This window comes from Ranitomeya variabilis, chromosome 1 (assembly GCF_051348905.1).
Source record: "Ranitomeya variabilis isolate aRanVar5 chromosome 1, aRanVar5.hap1, whole genome shotgun sequence".
NCBI classification, from domain to species: domain Eukaryota; kingdom Metazoa; phylum Chordata; class Amphibia; order Anura; family Dendrobatidae; genus Ranitomeya; species Ranitomeya variabilis.
Genome location: NC_135232.1, coordinates 223,159,273 through 223,179,031, shown reverse-complemented (window position 1 = coordinate 223,179,031; position 19,759 = coordinate 223,159,273). Strand labels below are relative to the sequence as shown.

At 42.6% G+C, this 19,759-nt stretch overlaps 1 protein-coding gene across 1 annotated transcript in view; it reads right to left on the bottom strand.

Moving 5' to 3' along the window:
• Nucleotides 1-19,759, bottom strand: part of SETD1B (SET domain containing 1B, histone lysine methyltransferase) — a 56,448-nt gene that overhangs the window by 16,157 nt on the left and 20,532 nt on the right. Inside the window, exons 7-13 of the mRNA XM_077293116.1 lie at nucleotides 17,710-18,456; nucleotides 16,958-17,131; nucleotides 14,617-14,704; nucleotides 7,172-7,380; nucleotides 6,466-6,535; nucleotides 4,834-5,301; nucleotides 2,514-4,025 (exon numbers count right to left, since the gene is read on the bottom strand). Coding sequence (XP_077149231.1) covers nucleotides 2,514-4,025; nucleotides 4,834-5,301; nucleotides 6,466-6,535; nucleotides 7,172-7,380; nucleotides 14,617-14,704; nucleotides 16,958-17,131; nucleotides 17,710-18,456 — 3,268 coding nt within the window. The remainder of the gene's footprint in view (nucleotides 1-2,513; nucleotides 4,026-4,833; nucleotides 5,302-6,465; nucleotides 6,536-7,171; nucleotides 7,381-14,616; nucleotides 14,705-16,957; nucleotides 17,132-17,709; nucleotides 18,457-19,759) is intronic.

The following is a 19,759-nucleotide window of genomic DNA, read 5'->3' as shown; positions in this document are numbered from 1 at the left end:
ACGCAGGGACATGTGTTCGCGTACGCATGCGTCGTTTCGTGGTGTGCAGTGGTGTCCGGAGAATGCAACATGCTGCATTTTTTGAGGCGTCAAATATTGCACAATCATGCGCATGCGGATGATTGCGTCATAAAAATGCATTACTGTCTATGGGAACACATAGGTACACATGCGTTCGATACACATGTGTACTTTAGACTGCGCATGTCCAGGAAATAATGTCACCAACTCCACCATGCGTATAAACAATGCAAACGCATGCCAAAATGCATTTAAACGCATGCACACAAATAGTTGTTTTTTTTGCGTCATGCGTAAGATGATGCGGAGGCGTAAGAATGCAGATGATACGCTGCACACAGAAATGCTAATGTGAACCTGGCCTTAGAGCATGTTTCTCAGTGTGTGAGATGCAATGATATAGCTCTCAACTCCTTCCTGCATGAGTCAGTGTGTGGGGTGGGGTGATTAGTACAGTTGAGTTTCTGTGTCATATTACAAACCCTTCTATTAGCTCTCAGGATTATTGAGTGTGTTAGTATCACACTTACAATTGCTGTACTCAGTCAACTTGTACTCGCTCATCAGTGAGATCAAGGCTGACATTACATCTCACCCAGGAGCAGCCTGTCCTGCACTACTTCTGCGTGAGATATAATGAGACCCTGTGCTGATCTCACTGCAGTGCGAGAACTAAGGCCCCGTGCACACGCTGCGGAATTTGCTTTGGATTTTTCCGCTGCAGAATTGGAAAATCCGCAGTGCAAAACCACTGCGGTTTTCACTGCGGATTTTCCTGTGGTTTCTTCTGCGGATTCCTCTGCGGGTTTTCAATAGCACTTTCCTATTGGTGCAAGTTGAAAACCGCTGCGGAAGTGACATGGTCCTTCTTTTTTTCCGCAGCAATTCCGCGCGGCTTTTTCTGCATCGTGGGCACTGCGGTTTTGGTTTTCCATACAGTAACATGGTAGCAAAAACCGCAGCGTGTGCACATACCCTAAGGCCCCGTGCACACGCTGCGGAATTTGCTGCGGATTTTTCCGCTGCGGAATTGGAAAATCCGCAGTGCAAAACCATTGCGGTTTTCACTGCGGATTTTCCTGCGGTTTCTTCTGCGGATTCCTCTGCGGGTTTTCAACAGCACTTTCCTATTGGTGCATGTTGAAAACTGCTGCGGAATCCGCAGAAAGAAGTGACATGGTCCTTCTTTTTTTCCGCAGCAATTCTGCGCGGCTTTTTCTGCATCGTGTGCACTGCGGTTTTGGTTTTCCATACGGTAACATGGTACTGTACACCGCATGGAAAACTGCTGCGGATCCGCAGCGTCAAATCCGCTGCGGATCCGCAGCAAAAACCGCAGCGTGTGCACATACCCTAACAGAGCACAAGAGACAATAAATAAATAATGAAATTGAGCCTCCAGATGGTGGGGTGGGGGGGCAGTTCAGCAGAGCTGACAGTGCCATAAAAGGAAAGCTGATTTAATGGTTCATAATTTGACACAGCTAAGCTCTGCTGTGATCTGAAAATATCAGGTCTCAAGGAGACCTCTGGTTGTCATGTCGACGAACCGATGACCCCTGATCATGTGACGGGGGTCACCGGTGTCTGTACTTCTAGCCCGAAGGCCGGAAGCGTGGTTTAAATGCTGGTGTCGGACTTTGACAGCAGCATTTAACTAGTTAATAGCTGCGGGTGGATCGCGATTCCACCCGCGGCTATTGCGGGAACATGTTAGCTGTTCAAAACAGCTGACATGTCGCTGGAAAGATGTGGGCTTACTGCCGGAGCCCACATCAAATCGGGGGATTCTGACATCGGTGTACTAATATGTCCGATGTCAGTAAGGGGTTAAACACTCATCTAATACCCTATCTTGTTTGATTTACTCACACCACTCATCATATTCCTAAATTTCAGTGTCACATTTAAGCAACACCCCTCTTCAGCTAAGCCACATCCTACACACGTTTCATCCCATCTTTCATCTTCAAGTGAGATGCAAACATTGTTTTAAAGACATAATAAATTAGTTGAAAATTAGAGGTTGCAATCACAATAATAAATCTGCTTTTTGTCAAATTGTCCTAATGATGCCTCACCTGACAGATAAGGGGGGGCATCTCGGCCTCACTATATATAGTGGAAGTCTGTACCAAAATGTAAAACCTTTCTAAATTGGGCTTTTGACTTCTACACTGTGTAAAATGTAACAATTAGTAGAAAAGGAGTTAATGTTGCTACCCTAACCAAGGATTAAGGCAGCCTGATAAAAAGTTCTGCAGCTCGAAGTCAGTACTTTAAGAAAAAAACCTCTCTAGCTGTGTCTCACCAACAACAAGGGGTGCCTGACTGTTTTATCCCCCAAACCAGGGCACCTCAAACAACCGGAGTTTATTTTGGAGGACATTACAGCCAACAAGCTCTTTCTTGAGAATATATCTTGCAAGTGAGTATAGTTAAAATAGAAAGAAAAACAAAAGCAATAGGACGCACATTTCTAAAAAGGATATGAGGATGATAGACCCATAGGGTGTCATTGAGCCAATCCATGCCATTATCTTGCTGTAGAAGCCGATCATAAGTAACACACATGTACTTGACATCTTCTTCATCAATCCCCCTATTCCATATATCATACAAGATGCTCATCTCCTCAAACTCTGTACGGGGCTTGAAGAGAGACCGATGAGGAGAAAATTCAGGTGAAACCGAAATTTCCTCATATTTCTTTTTGGACCTCCAATTTCGTGGTTTTTTGAGTTTAGTAATATCATCCTCCTCTTTTATGTCCTTTCTCCACTGGTTCTCTAACTCTTTCAAGGGGACTTTCTGGTTTATGGCTTCATAGTTGGGGATATGACATTTCTCCTCATTCCGGAAGTCTAAGGGAAGTGCTGCGGGATCTTTAATGCCACAGACGTCACTAGTTTGATCAATGATTACAGATGTCTCCATAGAAACATCTACCAATCCACCCATAGGGAGAGCTTCTGAAATCTTCTCAGTGTTATCGTCTGTAAGTAAGGTGGAAGGAGGGATTCTTTTGGGCCGTCCAGGTTTCCTCCTGCTAGTAGGAGGAAGAGTAGGTGAAGGTGCAGATTCTTCCATGGTAGGCAGCGGCCCTTTTTCAAGTTCTGGCTCGCGCTCTTCACTTAACTTATCAGTAAAATAGGCAGGAATTTCAGATGGTTCCAGATCATCACCCGTTAACCTGATGTCTTTTTGGTGATCCCCTCTTGGAGAGCTCACAAATGGGATGGGAGAAGGAACATTATTCACGATTAAGGAAGCACTGGCTGGTTCTTTAAATGATTTTTCATCTGGTTCATCAACTGAAGGTTTCTTACTTGATGGATGACATGGGAAGGTAGCATTAGATTCAGGGAAGGTTGGAGTGAAATTAAAGTCTCTTCCTGGAGTCCTTGGAATTCCACTGTTTATTATACCAGGTGACTGGGAAAGGTAGGAGAATGGGCTTCCAGGAATGTGAGGAGAAGCGAGAATTAAATTACTGCCAGTGAGTGGAGCATCACTGCCAGGTGTGGCTGGGACAGTATCGGTACTCTGGGACTTCTCAAGAGGAGATGATTTGGCAGAGAATTCTCTGCCCGGCGTCCTTGGAAGTTCTTCCTCAGATAGCAATTTTGTGACTGCCAAGTGGCAAAGGTTCTTCTCATGATGTACTGGTAGGTCCTCTTCTTTATTGTGAGTGTGAGTCAAAGGAAGGGCACTTAGAGCTACTTTTGGGACACGTGGAGGAGGAACCTCTGAATCAGAATGAGAAGCTGCATCTTGCCCAGGCGTCCGAGGGCAGAGTACATCATCCTCTGCAATAAAAGGGGCCAATTTTGCATGCAGTTGTGGAGTATCAGAAGAAATTTCTTCTGGCTTTAGAAGGATGCTTGCTTCTCCAAAAGCTCCAGTAGGTGTTAGAGGTCGTATTACATTCTCCTGGGCCTCTATAATTGGGCTCTCCAAAACAGGCTCCAAGTGCAGCTCCACGTACACTTCAGATGGGTCTTCTGCATTGAAAAGAATAATTTGTCATGAGAATATCGTTATCGGCAATTTATCACAATATTGTGTAATAGCATTATAATTGATTTTACAGGGAAGTAAAACAATAATGAACTGCAAAAAACTAGTTGCACAAGTGATAATTATATGCCAGAGGTCTAAGAAGTGGAAAATATTTGCTTTTTCCACATTTATGTATTTAATGTGAAGACTTAGATTGTGGCTTGGTTACTCCAAATAACCAGGAGATTTTAATATCAATAACCTAACTACTAGGTTCTGCAAGCTGTGTCCCATACAAGAGAATGTGAGCACTTGCAGTAACATTCAGGGCCAGTATGCAGTGTACAGAGATGTGCCACTTCTGGTGCACCACACCCCGTTTAACCAGCCGACTCATGTGGAGCGAGGAGCTGAACCCTTCGGATAGGTCATCAATTTTGAAGTGTAAAAAATATATAATTTATAGAAAATTATCAATTAACAGCATCATTTAGTTGAATCATTTGAGAAGGTTACATGAATATGACTGATAAATTAGCAAATAGCTTTTCCTCACTTCAATTTACATTTCTGTAAAGTAATATTTGCTATTGTCTTAAAGACAATAGTAGAGATTGTCAGTATTTTTCTGAGCCTGCCAGACACTAAAGATGGTACTTTTTATACAGATAGCAATGCCCAGTCTCCTGATCCAAACTTACCTGCTCATATGCATTTAAGAGGTTGCAAGTTCAGGTCTCTATTAAACAGACTGTAAAATACAGCCGTATGAACCTTACTTAAATTAAATATTAAGGTCTCGTGTGTTACCTTGATTAGATGGTGAAGGAGCATTTTCCATATCCTTGCCTTCATCCACTTCTATTGTCCTGTCAGGCAGTTCTGTGCTGGGGGTGTCTGGTTCTAACATATCTTTGGAATAAACTAGTGTGATATCCAAACCACTGGTATTCATAGTTGTAGTTTCCTCCAAAGCTGAAACTGCAGGATATTCCACAGCGTCACCATCACCATCATCCATTAGCTCTTCTACCACAGACGTTTTGGTTGGAGTACTCTGCCCAGAAAAACCTTTGAAAACATCATCTTCACCATCCATATCATCATCTAGTTCTATATCGATATCCTCTTCCTCAAAATCTGACTCATCATCTTCGTCCTCCTCCTCATCATCATCATCATCATCAGACTCAGAACTAGACTCATACTCTGAAGACTCTTCACTTTCATCAGAGGAATCCACTTCAGCTTTAGAGGAGGCCACACTGGATACATCATCTATATAAGACAGAAAAGTCAATTTGGTTGGAAAGCTTTAAACATGACCTTAGAAATCTATGATATATATTAAATCTTGCATACAGATAATCCATTTTTAGATTTATTTCAGAGCTCTTTAATAAAAGCTCACAAAGTTATGCTTCGTTTTTGACATGCAACCATATTTCTAGTTTTGAATGTATTTTCCTTTTTTTCTAATTTTTTTTTTAATTTAACTTTCTGGTCTGGGCATGGGTTTACAGAATGGAAGCCATTGAGTAAGAAAAAGTACAGAGAAGAGCCACAAAACTGATTAGAGCCATGGAACATCTTCGTTATAAAGGAAAGATTATTTAGTCTTGAGAAAAGACAACTAAGGAGAACATGATCACTTTTACAAGTGCATACGTGGGCCATACAAAAAATATGGTCAAAAGCAGTTTCAGGTAAACCCCCCTAAAAAGACACAAGGATAACCCCCTTCATCTGGAGAAAGTAAAAAAGCAAAAACAAAGTTTCTTGGTCACAAAAGGAACCATCAATGGTTTTAAAAAGACTTTTTATTTTTTTACTGTCCCAAGCATTATGGATGTATACCCCTGCCCATTACCCTTTCCCATCCCTCAGCTGAACTTTATGGACATGTGTCTTTCTCAACTGTACTAACTATGCAACCAGATATAAGGAACAATCATCCAGTCAGGGATACTTCTGGGTAAGCATGCCTTTGGCATAAACTAAAATGTATTAAATGCAAGACAAGGCATGCTTTTGTCATGCAGGAAGTCGAATCCTGATACTTGTAGGTTTATGAACCCCCTGCTACTCAATTATGGGGTCTTATATAATACATCTATATAAATGTAGTCACGTATAAATAACAGGGGCTCTGTGTTCCCTGCACATCTGCATATAAAAAGCCCTATTCAACCTACAAGATCACAGTTATTATACAGATCTATACTTGAACACAAAAACACGCAGAAAAGACACAGATTATGCCTTCTCTGCTTCCCCTCCATCACCCTCTTAAACAGCAAAACCAAATGTAGTCATCACAATCACAAAGAATCCGGATTCTTGACTCTAGACACATCAAAGTTTGATTATAATGCAAAATATGGGCAATAAAAGGACAAAAAACGTATTGGTATTAAACAAGACACAATTACAATGTATTACCTTCATCTGAGTCTTGTTCTTCCTTCTCACTTGTTTCTACATCATCGTCCTCCTCACCTTCAACATAATGCTAAAAAACAGACAGGAATGTAAGGATGTACAAGTCAAATATTCAATTTACGAATACCTAAAAATCTTGATCTATACCCATAACTTTTGATTATATAAAAGTGTTTTTCCAACATAGACCTTTAAAATCAAACTATAATTGTTATTTTTTATCATTTAAAAAAAAAAAAAAAAAAACACTCTAGAAAAATGACAATCATCACAACTATACAATACTAAATCGTGGCGCTCCTGTCAGTATTTCAGAAAGGCATTATAGCAGATATTAGAACTCAAGTCTCAATCAGCTTTGTACATTAACATTATCTCCTTCTTTGCTCTGTTGGGTTGTCTTATTGTTAAGATTTTTTAGAAATAAATGTACAATGGATGGAGCAAAGTAAAAAAAAAAATAGCATGTTTCCACAGTTGCTTCATTTTAGTGCCTGGTATGTTGAATTCAGATTAATATGAATTATGTCCATATTCCTTGACTTTAGAAACAACCTTTGCACCTTTAGCCTTGGAAATACCACAGGGTTCAGGAGTGAAAGAACACCAAGCGCAAATGTAGCCTAAATTACAGATTAATACAGCAAATGTCCACAAGACCCCCTCAAGTTATTTATCAAGAAGTGTGTACGAAGACAATACATACCTTACTAGAGAGGGCACTAACTGATTCATCATCCCGTTCCTCATCCTTCTCAGACGATGTGTCCTCCTTATCGGAGGGCTCTTCTGCTTCACTTTCCACCTCATCTTCCCCCTCACTGTCTAGGGGTATGGCTGGCCTTTTCCGAGCAGTAACAGAATCTGTGTCATTGTTTGTTGGATCCAAATTAACATCTTTCTCTCGTTCACACTCTGCAATGAGGAAAGCAGCATAATATTCTCAATTTATTTTTCTGTTAACATTCATGTATCTACAAGCATTATATTAACAAAAGTGTTGGGGCACACATCTTAACCCCTTCATGACCCAGCCTATTTTGACCTTAATGACCTGGCCGTTTTTTGAAATTCTGACCAGTGTCCCTTTATCAGGTAATAACTCAGGAACGCTTCAACGGATCCTAGCGACTCTGAGACTGTTTTTTCGTGACATATTGGGCTTCACGTTAGTGGTAAATTTAGGTCGATAATTTTTGCGTTTATTTGTGAAAAAAAAATTGAAAATTGCGAAATTTTCAACGTTTTAGCCAAATTTCCAATTTTGAATTTTTATTCTGTTAAATGAGAGAGTTATGTGACACAAAATAATTAATAAATAACATTTCCCACATGTCTACTTTACATCAGCACAATTTTGGAAACAAAATTTTTTTTTTGCTTGGAAGTTATAAGGGTTAAAATTTGACCAGCGATTTCTCATTTTTACAACGAAATTTACAAAACCATTTTTTTTTAGGGACCACCTCACATTTGAAGTCAGTTTGAGGGGTCTATATGGCTGAAAATACCCAAAAGTGACACCATTCTAAAAACTGCACCCATCAAGGAGTTCAAAACCACATTCAAGAAGTTTATTAACCCTTCATGTGCTTCACAGCAGCAGAAGCAACATGGAAGGAAAAAATGAACATTAAACTTTTTAGTCACAAAAATGATGTTTTAGCAACAATTTTTTTATTTTCCCAAGGGTAAAAAGAGAAACTGGACCCCAAAAGTTATTGTACAATTTGTCCTGAGTACACTGATACCCCATATGTGGGGGGGAACCACTGTTTGGGCGCACGACCAGGGCTCGGAAGGGAAGGAGCGCCATTTGACTTTTTCAATGAAAAATTGGCTCCAATCTTTAGCGGACACCATGTCGCGTTTGGAGAGCCCCTGTGTACCTAAACTTTGGAGCTCCCCCACAAGTGACCCCATTTTGGAAACTAGACCCCCCAAGGAGCTTACCTAGATGCATAGTGAGCACTTTGAACCCCCAGGTGCTTCACAAATTGATCCTTAAAAAGAAAAAGTCTTTTTTTTTTTCTTTTTTTTTTTTTTTTCACAAAAAATTTCTTTTAGCCTCAATTTTTTCATTTTTACATGCGTAACAGGATAAAATGGATCCTAAAATTTGTTGGGCAATTTCTCCTGAGTACACCGATGCCTCATATGTGGTCACAAACCACTGTTTGTGCACACGGCAAGGCTCGGAAAGGAAGGAGCACCATTTGACTTTTGAATGAAAAATTAGCTCCAATCGTTAGCGGACACCATGTCGCGTTTGGAGAGCCCCTGTGTGCCTAAGCATTGGAGCTCCCCCACAAGTGACCCCATTTTGGAAACTAGACCCCACAAGGAACTTATCTAGATGCATAGTGAGCACTTTGAACCCCAAGGTGCTTCACAAATTGATCCGTAAAAATGAAAAAGTACTTTTTTTTTTTTTTTCACAAAAAATTTCTTTTAGCCTCAATTTGTTCATTTTCACATGGGCAACAGGATAAAATGGATCCTAAAATTTATTGGGCAATTTCTCCTGAGTACACTGATAGCTCACATGTGGGGGTAAACCACTGTTTGGGCACACGGCAGGGCTCGGAAGGGAAGGAGCGCCATTTGACTTTTTGAATGAAAAATTAGCTCCAATCGTTAGCGGACACCATGTCGCGTTTGGAGAGCCCGTGTGCCTAAACATTGGAGCTTCCCCACTTGTGACCCCATTTTGGAAACTAGACCTCCCAAGGAACTAATATAGATGTGCGGTGACCACTTTAAACCCCCAAGTGCTTCACAGAAGTTTATAACGCAGAGCCGTGAAAATAAAAAATAATTTTTATTTCCTCAAAAATTATTTTTTAGCCCGCAATTTTTTTCTTCACAAAAGTAACAGTAGAAATTGGACCCCAAAAGTTGTTGCGCAGTTTGTCCTGAGTACACTGATACCCCATATGTGGGGGTAAACCACTGTTTGGGCACACGTCAGGGCTCGGAAGGGAAGTAGTGACTTTTGCAAATGCAGACTTTGATGGAATGGTCTGGGGGCATCATGTTGCGTTTGCAGAGCCCCTGATGTGCCTAAACAGTAGAAACCCCCCACACGTGACCCCATTTTGGAAACTAGACCCCCCCAAGGAACTTATCTAGATATGTGGTGAGCACTTTGAACTCCCAAGTGTTTCATAGAAGTTTACAACGCAAAGCTGTGAAAATAAAAAATCATTATTCTTTCCTCAAAAATGATGTTTTAGCAAGCAATTTTTTATTTTCACAAGGGTAACAGGAGAAATTGGACCCCAATCGTTGTTGCCCAGTTTGTCTTGAGTACACTGATACCCCATATGTGGGGGTAAACCTTTGTTTTGGCACACGACGGGGCTCGGAAGGGAAGTAGTGATTTTTGAAATGCAGACTTGATGGAATGGTCTGCAGGCGTCACGTTGCGTTTGCAGAGCCCCTGATGTGCCTAAACAGTAGAAACCCCCCACAAGTGACCCCATTGTGGAAACTAGACCCCCCAAGGAACTAATCTAGATATGTGGTGAGCACTTTGAACCCCCAAGTGCTTCACAGAAGTTTACAACGCAGAGCCGTGAAAACAAAAAATAATTTTTCTTTCCTCAAAAATTATGTTTTAGCAAGCAATTTTTTATTTTCACAAGGGTAGCAGGAGAAATTGGACCCCAATAATTGTTGCCCAGTTTGTCCTGAGCATGCTGTTACCCCATATGTGGGGGTAAACCACTATTTTGGGCGCACGTCGGTGCTCGGAAGGGAGGGAGCACCATTTGACTTTTTGAATACAAGATTGACTGGAATCAATGGTGGCGCCATGGTGCGTTTGGAGACCCCTGATGTGCCTAAACAGTGGAAACCCCTCAATTCTAACGCCAACACTAACCCATACACACACCTAACCCCAACTCTAGCCATAACCCTAATCACAACCCTAACCCCAACACACCCCTAACCCTAATCCCAACCCTAACCCAACCCTATCCCCAACACACCCCTGACCCTAACCATAACCCTAACCACAGCCTAATCTTAACCCTATTTCCAACCCTAGCCCTAATTCCAACCCTAACTCTAATTCCAACCCTAACCCTAAGGCTATGTGCCCACGTTGCGGATTCGTGTGAGATTTTTCCCCACCATTTTTGAAAAATCCGCAGGAAAAAGGCACTACGTTTTACCTGCGGATTTACCGCGGATTTCCAGTGTTTTTTGTGCGGATTTCACATGCGGATTCCTATTGAGGAACAGGTGTAAAACGCTGCGGAATCCGCACATAGAATTGACATGCTGCGGAAAATACAGCACAACGTTTCTGCGCGGTATTTTTCGCACCATGGGCACAGCAGATTTGGTTTGCCATAGGTTTACATGGTACTGTAAACCTGATGGGAAACTGCTACGAATCTGCAGCAGCCAATCCGCAGCCAAATCCGCACCGTGTGCACATAGCCTAATTCTAACCCTAACCCTAGTTCTAGCCCTAACCCTAGCCCTAGTGTAAAAAAAAAAAAAAAAAAAAAATATATTTTCTTTATTTTATTATTGTCCCTACCTATGGGGGTGATAAAAAGGGGGGGGGGGTGTGTTTATTTATTATTTTTTTATTTTGATCGCTGTGATAGAACCTATCACAGCGATCAAAATGTACCTGTAACGAATCTGCCGGCCGGCAGATTCGGCGGGCGCACTGCGCATGCGCCCGCCATTTTGGAAGATGGCGGCACCCATGGAGCACACGGACGGACACCGGGAGGGACACCGGAGGTCGGTAAGTGTGAGGGGGGGGGGGGGGATTGGACAGCGGGGGAGGGATCGGACTGCGGGGGGGAGCGGACAGGAGGACGGAGGGGAGCGGAGGACAGCAATTACAGGACGGAGGACCGTGGGGACAAGATCGGTGGCGGTGGAGGGGGGCAGATCGCGATCTCCAGCCATGGCTGATGCTATTGCAGCATCAGCCATGGCTGGATTGTAATATTTCACCAATTTTCATTGGTGAAATATTACTATCGCTCTGATTGAAAGTGAAAGTGAAACGTCACTTTCAACGGCCAATCAGAGCGATCGCAGCCACGGGGGGGCGAAGCCACCCCCCCTGGGCTCAAGTACCACTCCCCCTGTCCCTGCAGGTCGGGTGAAATTACAGTTAACCCTTTCACCCGGCCTGCAGGAGCGCGATCCGACCATGACGCATATGCTGCGTCACAGGTCGGATTGGCACAGGTTTTCATGATGCATACGCTGCGTCAAAGGTCGGGAAGGGGTTAATCTCTGAATTCAGGTTTATCAGTCAGTCATTGCCACTGGTTTAGAAAATCCAGCCCCTCACCATGCAGTCTGCTGTTACTAACATTTATGAAAGGAAGGCTCCTTCTAGAGAGCTCACCGATACCAGTGAGGTCTTGTAAGAGGACGACACAGATGTAACAGTTCATGAAGTTTCTTCCATAATACCGTATATACTCAAGTATAAGCCGACCCCCCTAATTTTGCCACAAAAAACTGGGAAAACTTATTGACTCGAGTATAAGCCTAGGGTGGAAAATGCAGCAGCTACCGGTGAATTTCAAAATTAAAAATAGATGCTCCATACTGTTCATTATGGCCCCATAGATGCTCCACATAAATCTGTGTCACATATAATGCTCTGCACTGTTCATTATGGCCCCATAGACGCTCCACATAAAGCTGCCCCATATATAATGCTCTGCACAGTTCATTATGGCCCCATAGATGCTCCATAGAAAGCTGTGCCATATACAATGCTCTGCACCTTTGATTATGGCCCCATAGATGCTCCATAGAAAGCTGTGCCATATAAAATGCTCTGCACCTTTGATTATGGCCCCATAGAAAGCTGTGCCATATATAATGCCCTGCACCTTTGATTATGGCCCCATAGATAGCTGTGCCATATATAATGCTCTGCATCTTTGATTATGGCCCCATAGATGCCCAACATAAAGCTGTGCCATATATATAATGCTCTGCACAGTTGCCCCATAGATAGCTGTGCCATATACAATGCTCTGCACCTTTGATTATGGCCCCATAGATAGCTGTGCCATATATAATGCCCTGCACCTTTGATTATGGCCCCATAGATAGCTGTGCCATATATAATGCTCTGCATCTTTGATTATGGCCCCATAGATGCCCAACATAAAGCTGTGCCATATATATAATGCTCTGCACAGTTGCCCCATAGATAGCTGTGCCATATACAATGCTCTGCACCTTTGATTATGGCCCCATAGATAGCTGTGCCATATATAATGCCCTGCACCTTTGATTATGGCCCCATAGATAGCTGTGCCATATATAATGCTCTGCATCTTTGATTATGGCCCCATAGATGCCCAACATAAAGCTGTGCCATATATATAATGCTCTGCACAGTTGCCCCATAGATGCTCCACATAAATCTGTGCAATATACAATGCTGCTGCTGCTGCAATAAAAAAAAACACATACTCACCTCTCTTGCTTGCAGTTCCTCAGCGTCCCGTCCCGGCGTCTCTCTGCACTGACTGTTCAGGCAGAGGGGGGAGCGCACACTAGTACGTCATCGCGCCCTCTGACCTGAACAGTCAGAACAAGAGGACGCGAAGACAGAGCGGCGCTCGGCGTGTGGAACGTGGACAGGTAAATATGACATACTTACCTGCTCCCGGCGTCCCTGGCTCCTTCTCCCGGACAGCTGGTCTCCGGGTGCCGCAGCCTCTTCCTCTGTCAGCGGTCACCGTTACCGCTGATTAGAGGAATGAATTTGCGGCTACACCCCTATGGGAGTGGAGTCCATATTCATTTCTCTAATGAGCGGTACCATGTGACCGCTGAACAGGGGACGAGCTGCGGCACCGAAGACCGTGGGACGGGCAGGGGGAGCGCCAGGAGCGCCGGGACTAGGTGAGTATGCAACACGCTCTCTCCCCCTCACCCGCCGACCGTGACTCGAGTATAAGCCGAGAGGGGCACTTTCAGCCCAAAAATTTGGGCTGAAAATCTCGGCTTATACTTGAGTATATACGGAAAATATTACAGAATCAGCTGTAACAAACGGTATAAAAAGGTGGAAGAATTTAGGGACCACAGCAACTCCGTGACAAAGTTACGGAACATAGTGCATAGAAGAAAGTCACCCACACTCCATGGCTGAGCAGCAGCATGCAAGCCTTACATCACCAAATATAATACCAAGAGTCAAATGGAATGGTGCAAGTCACATTGCCACTGGACTTTGGAGCAATGGAAACATGTTCGGTGGAGTAATCAATCACATTATCACTTTATCTGGCAAACTGATGGATGAATTCAGGTTTGGTGAATGTCAGGAGAACATTACCTGCCTGACTGCATTGTGCCAACTGTAAACTTTGGTGGATGAGGGATAATGCTATAGGGTTGATGTTCAGGAGTCGGATTAGGTCCATTATTAGATTCAGTTAAGGGAAATCTCAACGCTTAAATATACGAAGAGCTTTTGGACAATTATAGGTTTCACATTTTATGGGAACATTTTGGGGAAGGCCCTTATGTTTTCCAACATGACTGAGCCCCAGTGCACAAAGCCAGGTTCATAAAGGAATGATTGGGTAGAAACCCTTCCCAGAAAGGTGGAAGATATTCTAGGGACCAACTCCATATTATCGCCATGAATTCACAATAAGGTGTCAGAAAAGCATTTGCAGGTATGAGGTGTAGGTGTCCCAACACTTTCGCCCATACAGTGGACATAAATACAGCGAAACCAGAAAAGTGGTCTTATTAAAAAAATTATGCATAATATATGTTAGAAAATCTGTTACATGTAATCTGGTCTGGGTGAAGCAGATGTCTATGGGAGAAGTCTGATTACATTGCTTCAGACACCATGCATTGTGTATTACAGGGTATGTGTAACAATTACATTTTTGGAGATTATTTTAGAAGGACTATGATGCTTTGTGCATCTACCAGGAGCACTGCTAACCTTTCATAGTTTACAGAGATAAACAGAGGAGAAAAAGATACAAGCTAGCAATTTTCTTAATAGTAACTAATATTAGCCGCTCACTACACCACTAATGTAAAGGCAAGTATATAGCTAATACAACAAGCTCCATAAAAAGAAAAATATAGAACACTTATAAAATTGGGATTACGAACCTTCATCCTCCTCATCAATTGGTTTTGTCACACGGATCCTTTTCTGTTCTCCTTCTAGTCCGGATTCTGGAGGTTCCTTCCGCTTCACCTTTAAGTTACATTTATAATGTAATAATTAATATAAATTACAGAATTATAGTCAATTGTAGAAGCATCCCCAATTACTGTCCAAACCAATTATCCAGGAATTATATCTATACACATAAATGAGGCTCAAGTGAAGACTACATATTGACCTTAATAGAAAGGCACATGGATTAACCATCTAGTAGCAGATCTGGGAAGGCTAGCAATTTACTGAGAATCAAAGCAGTTTTACTGCACATCTTCTTCACCCGCACTTGGAATAAAACTGCTGCAATCTTCAGTAAACCACGAGTGTTTTTAGTCAAGTACTATGACTCAATATCATTGTTTACAGCAGGGTTGTATCCGAGCAAAATCCCAGCGACTGCAGTGCTTGGGTCACTGGCCATGTTTTGCCACCGGCAGCCCTTTAATTCCTCCTTAGACTTTGTGCACGCACACACACAGCAATTCACTACTGAATGCTGGGGTGCATGCAATGAAGGACTACGTTCTGCCAGTGGTCACATGTGCCGATACTTAAGAGAAATGACTATATTCATTTTTCTTAAGTATCGGCACACGTGACCGTTGGCCACAGCAGGAAGCTGGTGGCTGACACTGCGCGCTACTGAAGAGGAATGGATACTCACCGCTCTCAGCGAGTATTCTGGCAGCTGTGCTCTGCTTGTGAGCAGCGCATGAAGTCCCTGCCATGTGCTGCTTACAAGCATTAAGTAGCTAGTAGCTGCTGGCACCGGAGCAGGACACTGCAAAGGACCGCGGTGTAGGTGAGTGTAATGTTTTTTTTATCTTTCATGATGGGGCCAATTATAAAAGAAAAAGGATGGGACCAATCATACCAGGACCGGGAGGACCCCTTAGAATGTGGATCTTATCGTCCCATTTCATTATTAAAAGTAGATTATAAAAATTTTACTAAAATTTTGGCCACTAGGTTAAAGGGAACCTGTCACCCCCAAAATCGAAGGTGAGCTAAGCCCACCAGCATCAGGGGCTTATCTACAGCATTCTAGAATGCTGTAGATAAGCCCCCGATGTATCCTGAAAGATGAGAAAAAGAGGTTAGATTATACTCACTCTGGCTTTTTCTCATCTTTCAGGATACATCGGGGGCTTATCGACAGCATTCCAGAATGCTGTAGATAAGCCCCTGATGCCGGTGGGCTTAGCTCACCTTCGATTTTGGGGGTGACAGGTTCCCTTTAAATACAGTAATATTGGAAATAATACACCCAGACCAGACTGGATTTATGCCGGGTAAAAGTACGTCTATTAATATCAGGAGAGTTCAGTCAATAGCTCAATATAGTACATTGGTATTGGAGAATAGGTGGGCCATGGCCTCGCTGGACGCGGCCAAGGCATTTGATTCTCTTGAATGGCCTTTCCTATCTACATGTTTACAGAGATACCGATTTGGTCCTAAATTTCAAAAATGGATTGGCGCATTATATATGAAACCAAAAGCCCGGATAATTATTAATAACTCTATATCTGAAACATTCTCCTTGAAAAGGGGAACTCGCCAAGGATGCCCTCCCTCTCCGGCCCTCTTTGCTCTTGCGATTGAAGCACTAGCAATACGTATGAGATCCACTCCAGCTATTAGAGGTATTAGAATAGCAGACCGCACGGATATTATTGGTTTATACGCGGATGACATGGTAATATTTATGGATGAAGTAGAGGAGACCCTACCACATGTGATCACCATTATAGAGGGATTTAGTAAGCACTCGGGACTATACATCAATTGGGATAAGTCCGCCTTAATGCCTCTCTCCCATGTTTCAACAGATCACCTTGAAACGTTATCCCCACTACCGATCGTGTCTAATTTTAAATACCTAGGAATAATTATTCCAAGACCGGGATGGTGCCAATCATACCAGGATAGGGATGGAGGGGGCCATGCATACCAGGATAGGGATGAGGGAGCCATGTGTATCAGAATGGGGATGAGGGGACCATATATGCCAGGATAGGGGATATTACGGCACAGAATTGACCATTTTTTGCCTCAAATTTTTTTCCTAATTTCCTACTCTAAAATATAGGTGTGTCTTATAGTCCGAAAAATACAGTAACTTTCCAAATAGTCTATTTAAAAATATGTTTTGATTTTTTTTGTCTACAGGTACCATGAACAACTATGTATCGCTATGGATAGAAACTGAAAACACAGCATGTGTAGTTTGATTCTCGAGCTTTTACAAACGCCCAGAAACATTACATTACAATATTCAGTTACCTTGAACGAGGGAAGACGAATTGCACCACGCAAACCAATGCCTAATCCTATGCCTTCAAAGCCCAGCCCCTCTCCCTTGTTCCAGCTCTCTAGCAGGCTTGATGTTATTTGGTCCCTTGGCTTTGGTTTCTCTTCATCTTTGCCATCCCCGGATTTTACTGGTGTCAGAGATTGCTGTTATAAAAGAAGAGGCAATTGTAGAAACTGGAATGAGTCACCTATGAATTTTGACATGCCTGATACTTTGTTGGTAAGTGCTACTAAAGAGATATGGCAGCTACTTATTTTAGGTAAATGATCACACCTAATGCAGTCATAATGGATACAACAATTAAATGTAGGTTTACATAAATAGAATTATTCCCATTAGTACAGAGAGCACAGTATACACATGGCTGCAAATCTATCAGCCAGTGTCCTCCAAAAACAGCCCCCAGTCTGTAAATTACAGGCTATGACAACAGTCTGCTGCTGGATTTGACATATCTGGATATTTAGATACCATATATCCTTTTTCATTTGGATGCTCCAACCATTCCAACAATGAAAATATTATAGAAAAATTCCTTTTGAGCATAGATTAGTATTTAAATAGAAAGAATAGTACAGCAGAAAATGTTGTATTAGATTCTGTAGCAGAAATGAAAGTGAAAATAAATAAGATTTTTTTTTTCAGCTAATGTTAGAAAGATACACATACAATGTCCTAATTTGTTTATATTAGTGCATGCTGGAAAATCTACTGTACTTACCTTCGCTAAACGCTCTTTTTTATCCCACCACTCATCGAATGCCCTGAATGCCACAACCTCGACCATTTTACGGTTAAGATCTCTTTTCATTATGGCTTTAAGTTCCTTTACAATGACCAACAGCACGCCATCCACTGTCGCCTTATGTGGATCCTCCTTCTTGGGCTCATAGCCTGGAGGTGGCACAGATGGGTCAAACTTTGGATAAGGAGGCCAAGGCTGCCCTCGTGTGAGATGTGCAGACATGGTGAATGGACGGTAAGGATGCTGGCCAAACTGCATGGAATTCCCCAAGAAATGATGGTAAGGATATGAGTTTTGTCCCTGCATCATGCGGCTGAGCATTTGAGTCTGCATCTGAAAGGACATTGGCATTCCACTCCACTGGGTCCCAAGAGCACTCATCATGTCGCCTTGAACCATGGGGAACATACCTTGATGGAATGGTGGGGGAGGCAAAATATGTGGTGGAGGTACCCCTGGAGGTGCAGGTAATGGAGGAGGGGGTACGGTGACTGAGGGGTGGGTTGGTGGAGGAGGCGGAGGTAGAGGAGGTGGCATGGGAAACCCAGGCTGTGGTGGTGGGGGAGGTGGTGGTAGAGGGGGAAATCCGGGTGGCATAATAGGCATGACGGGAGTTACTGCTGAATTTATGACAATAGATTTGGCACATTCTCCACTAGTGATGGGTGAAGTGTTCATTTCATCATCTGAAATCTCCATGTCCTCTCCAGAAGAAGGATGATCCTGTGTAACCAGATAGGCATCAGTTAGTAAACCACATATTACTGTGGTATACAATGAGGATTGCAGAATTACTAAAAAAAAAAAACCCATACATAACTAGCAGTCAAGTGACTGTACACCTGCAATTTCCCAGCAACTGTAAAGCAAAAACTGAAAAACAGCAATTAATGACATCACCTCTTATTCATGGTCACACATCTAACGTTTCACTTTGTGAGAGCAGAGAGCAGCTGGTCCCTTTTGTTGTATCTGCACAAAGCACAGAGGCCGCCCTACAATCTGACTACAAACTGCACCAACTTCTCCATGTGATGCTACAATACAGTATACATAGATCAAGTGCCTTACAGGTCAGCAAAGCGTCACTTTAAAGCTGGAACACTGTAGCAGGTCTCAGAGCAGTATATATGCAGGAAAATATGCCGACCCTGGAGCATGTAGCAGGTCTCATAGCAGTAAGGTTAAAGTATGTAGAAGTCTGCGTCATTGACTTGCTGACAAATTGCTTGCGTACAATAGCGTTTACTATCAAAAGTAAGGGCAATATACACCAAGTGAAGATCCAAATCTTTGAAAATTATTTCACTCTCAAACACAGTTGGCGTTTAACAGACATGTGGACACGTTCCATTAATGGATCATCAGTACAAGAACGACAAAACTAAAAAATTCTTGATATTCATGCTCCAACAGTGCCCATGGTGTCAGGTTCCAGCCCATGAACCCCAAAAGTAGCAAAAGAGGAAAAGTCTGCAGTAAAAATATCCATTGTACAAAAAAAAAAAAAAAAAAAAGCTAGAGTTTTACTGACCAAATCATGCAATATTCAACCCTTGTAGAGGGATTCTGTTTCTTTGTAACATAGCTTTCCTGTATAGATTGGGACAGGAAAAAAAGGGTTGCCCACTATTTCGTTACGAATCGAGCCAAATATTTCCCTCGAAGGATCACCAAGCTACGACTTGCCTACTTTGTACACATCATACGAAGATAGCAATCACTGGAGTAGGACATCATGGTTGGAACAATAAAAGGAACAAGGCAATGAGGAAAATCAGCAACCCGATGACTTGATACTATCAAGATAACGGCGGTGAAGACCCTCATGAACCTATCTAGGCTTGCACAAGATTGACCTTCCTACAGATCATTCATCCATCAAGCCACCATAACTGGCCACTCATCTGGTATTACTTCTGGTGGTGGCCAGATGTAAACAGCATATTGAGCAGAATACCGCAGCTCAGTACAGCCTGTAGTGGCTGCTGTTAGGTAATGCAGATGAGCTGCATCTGAAGAGAAG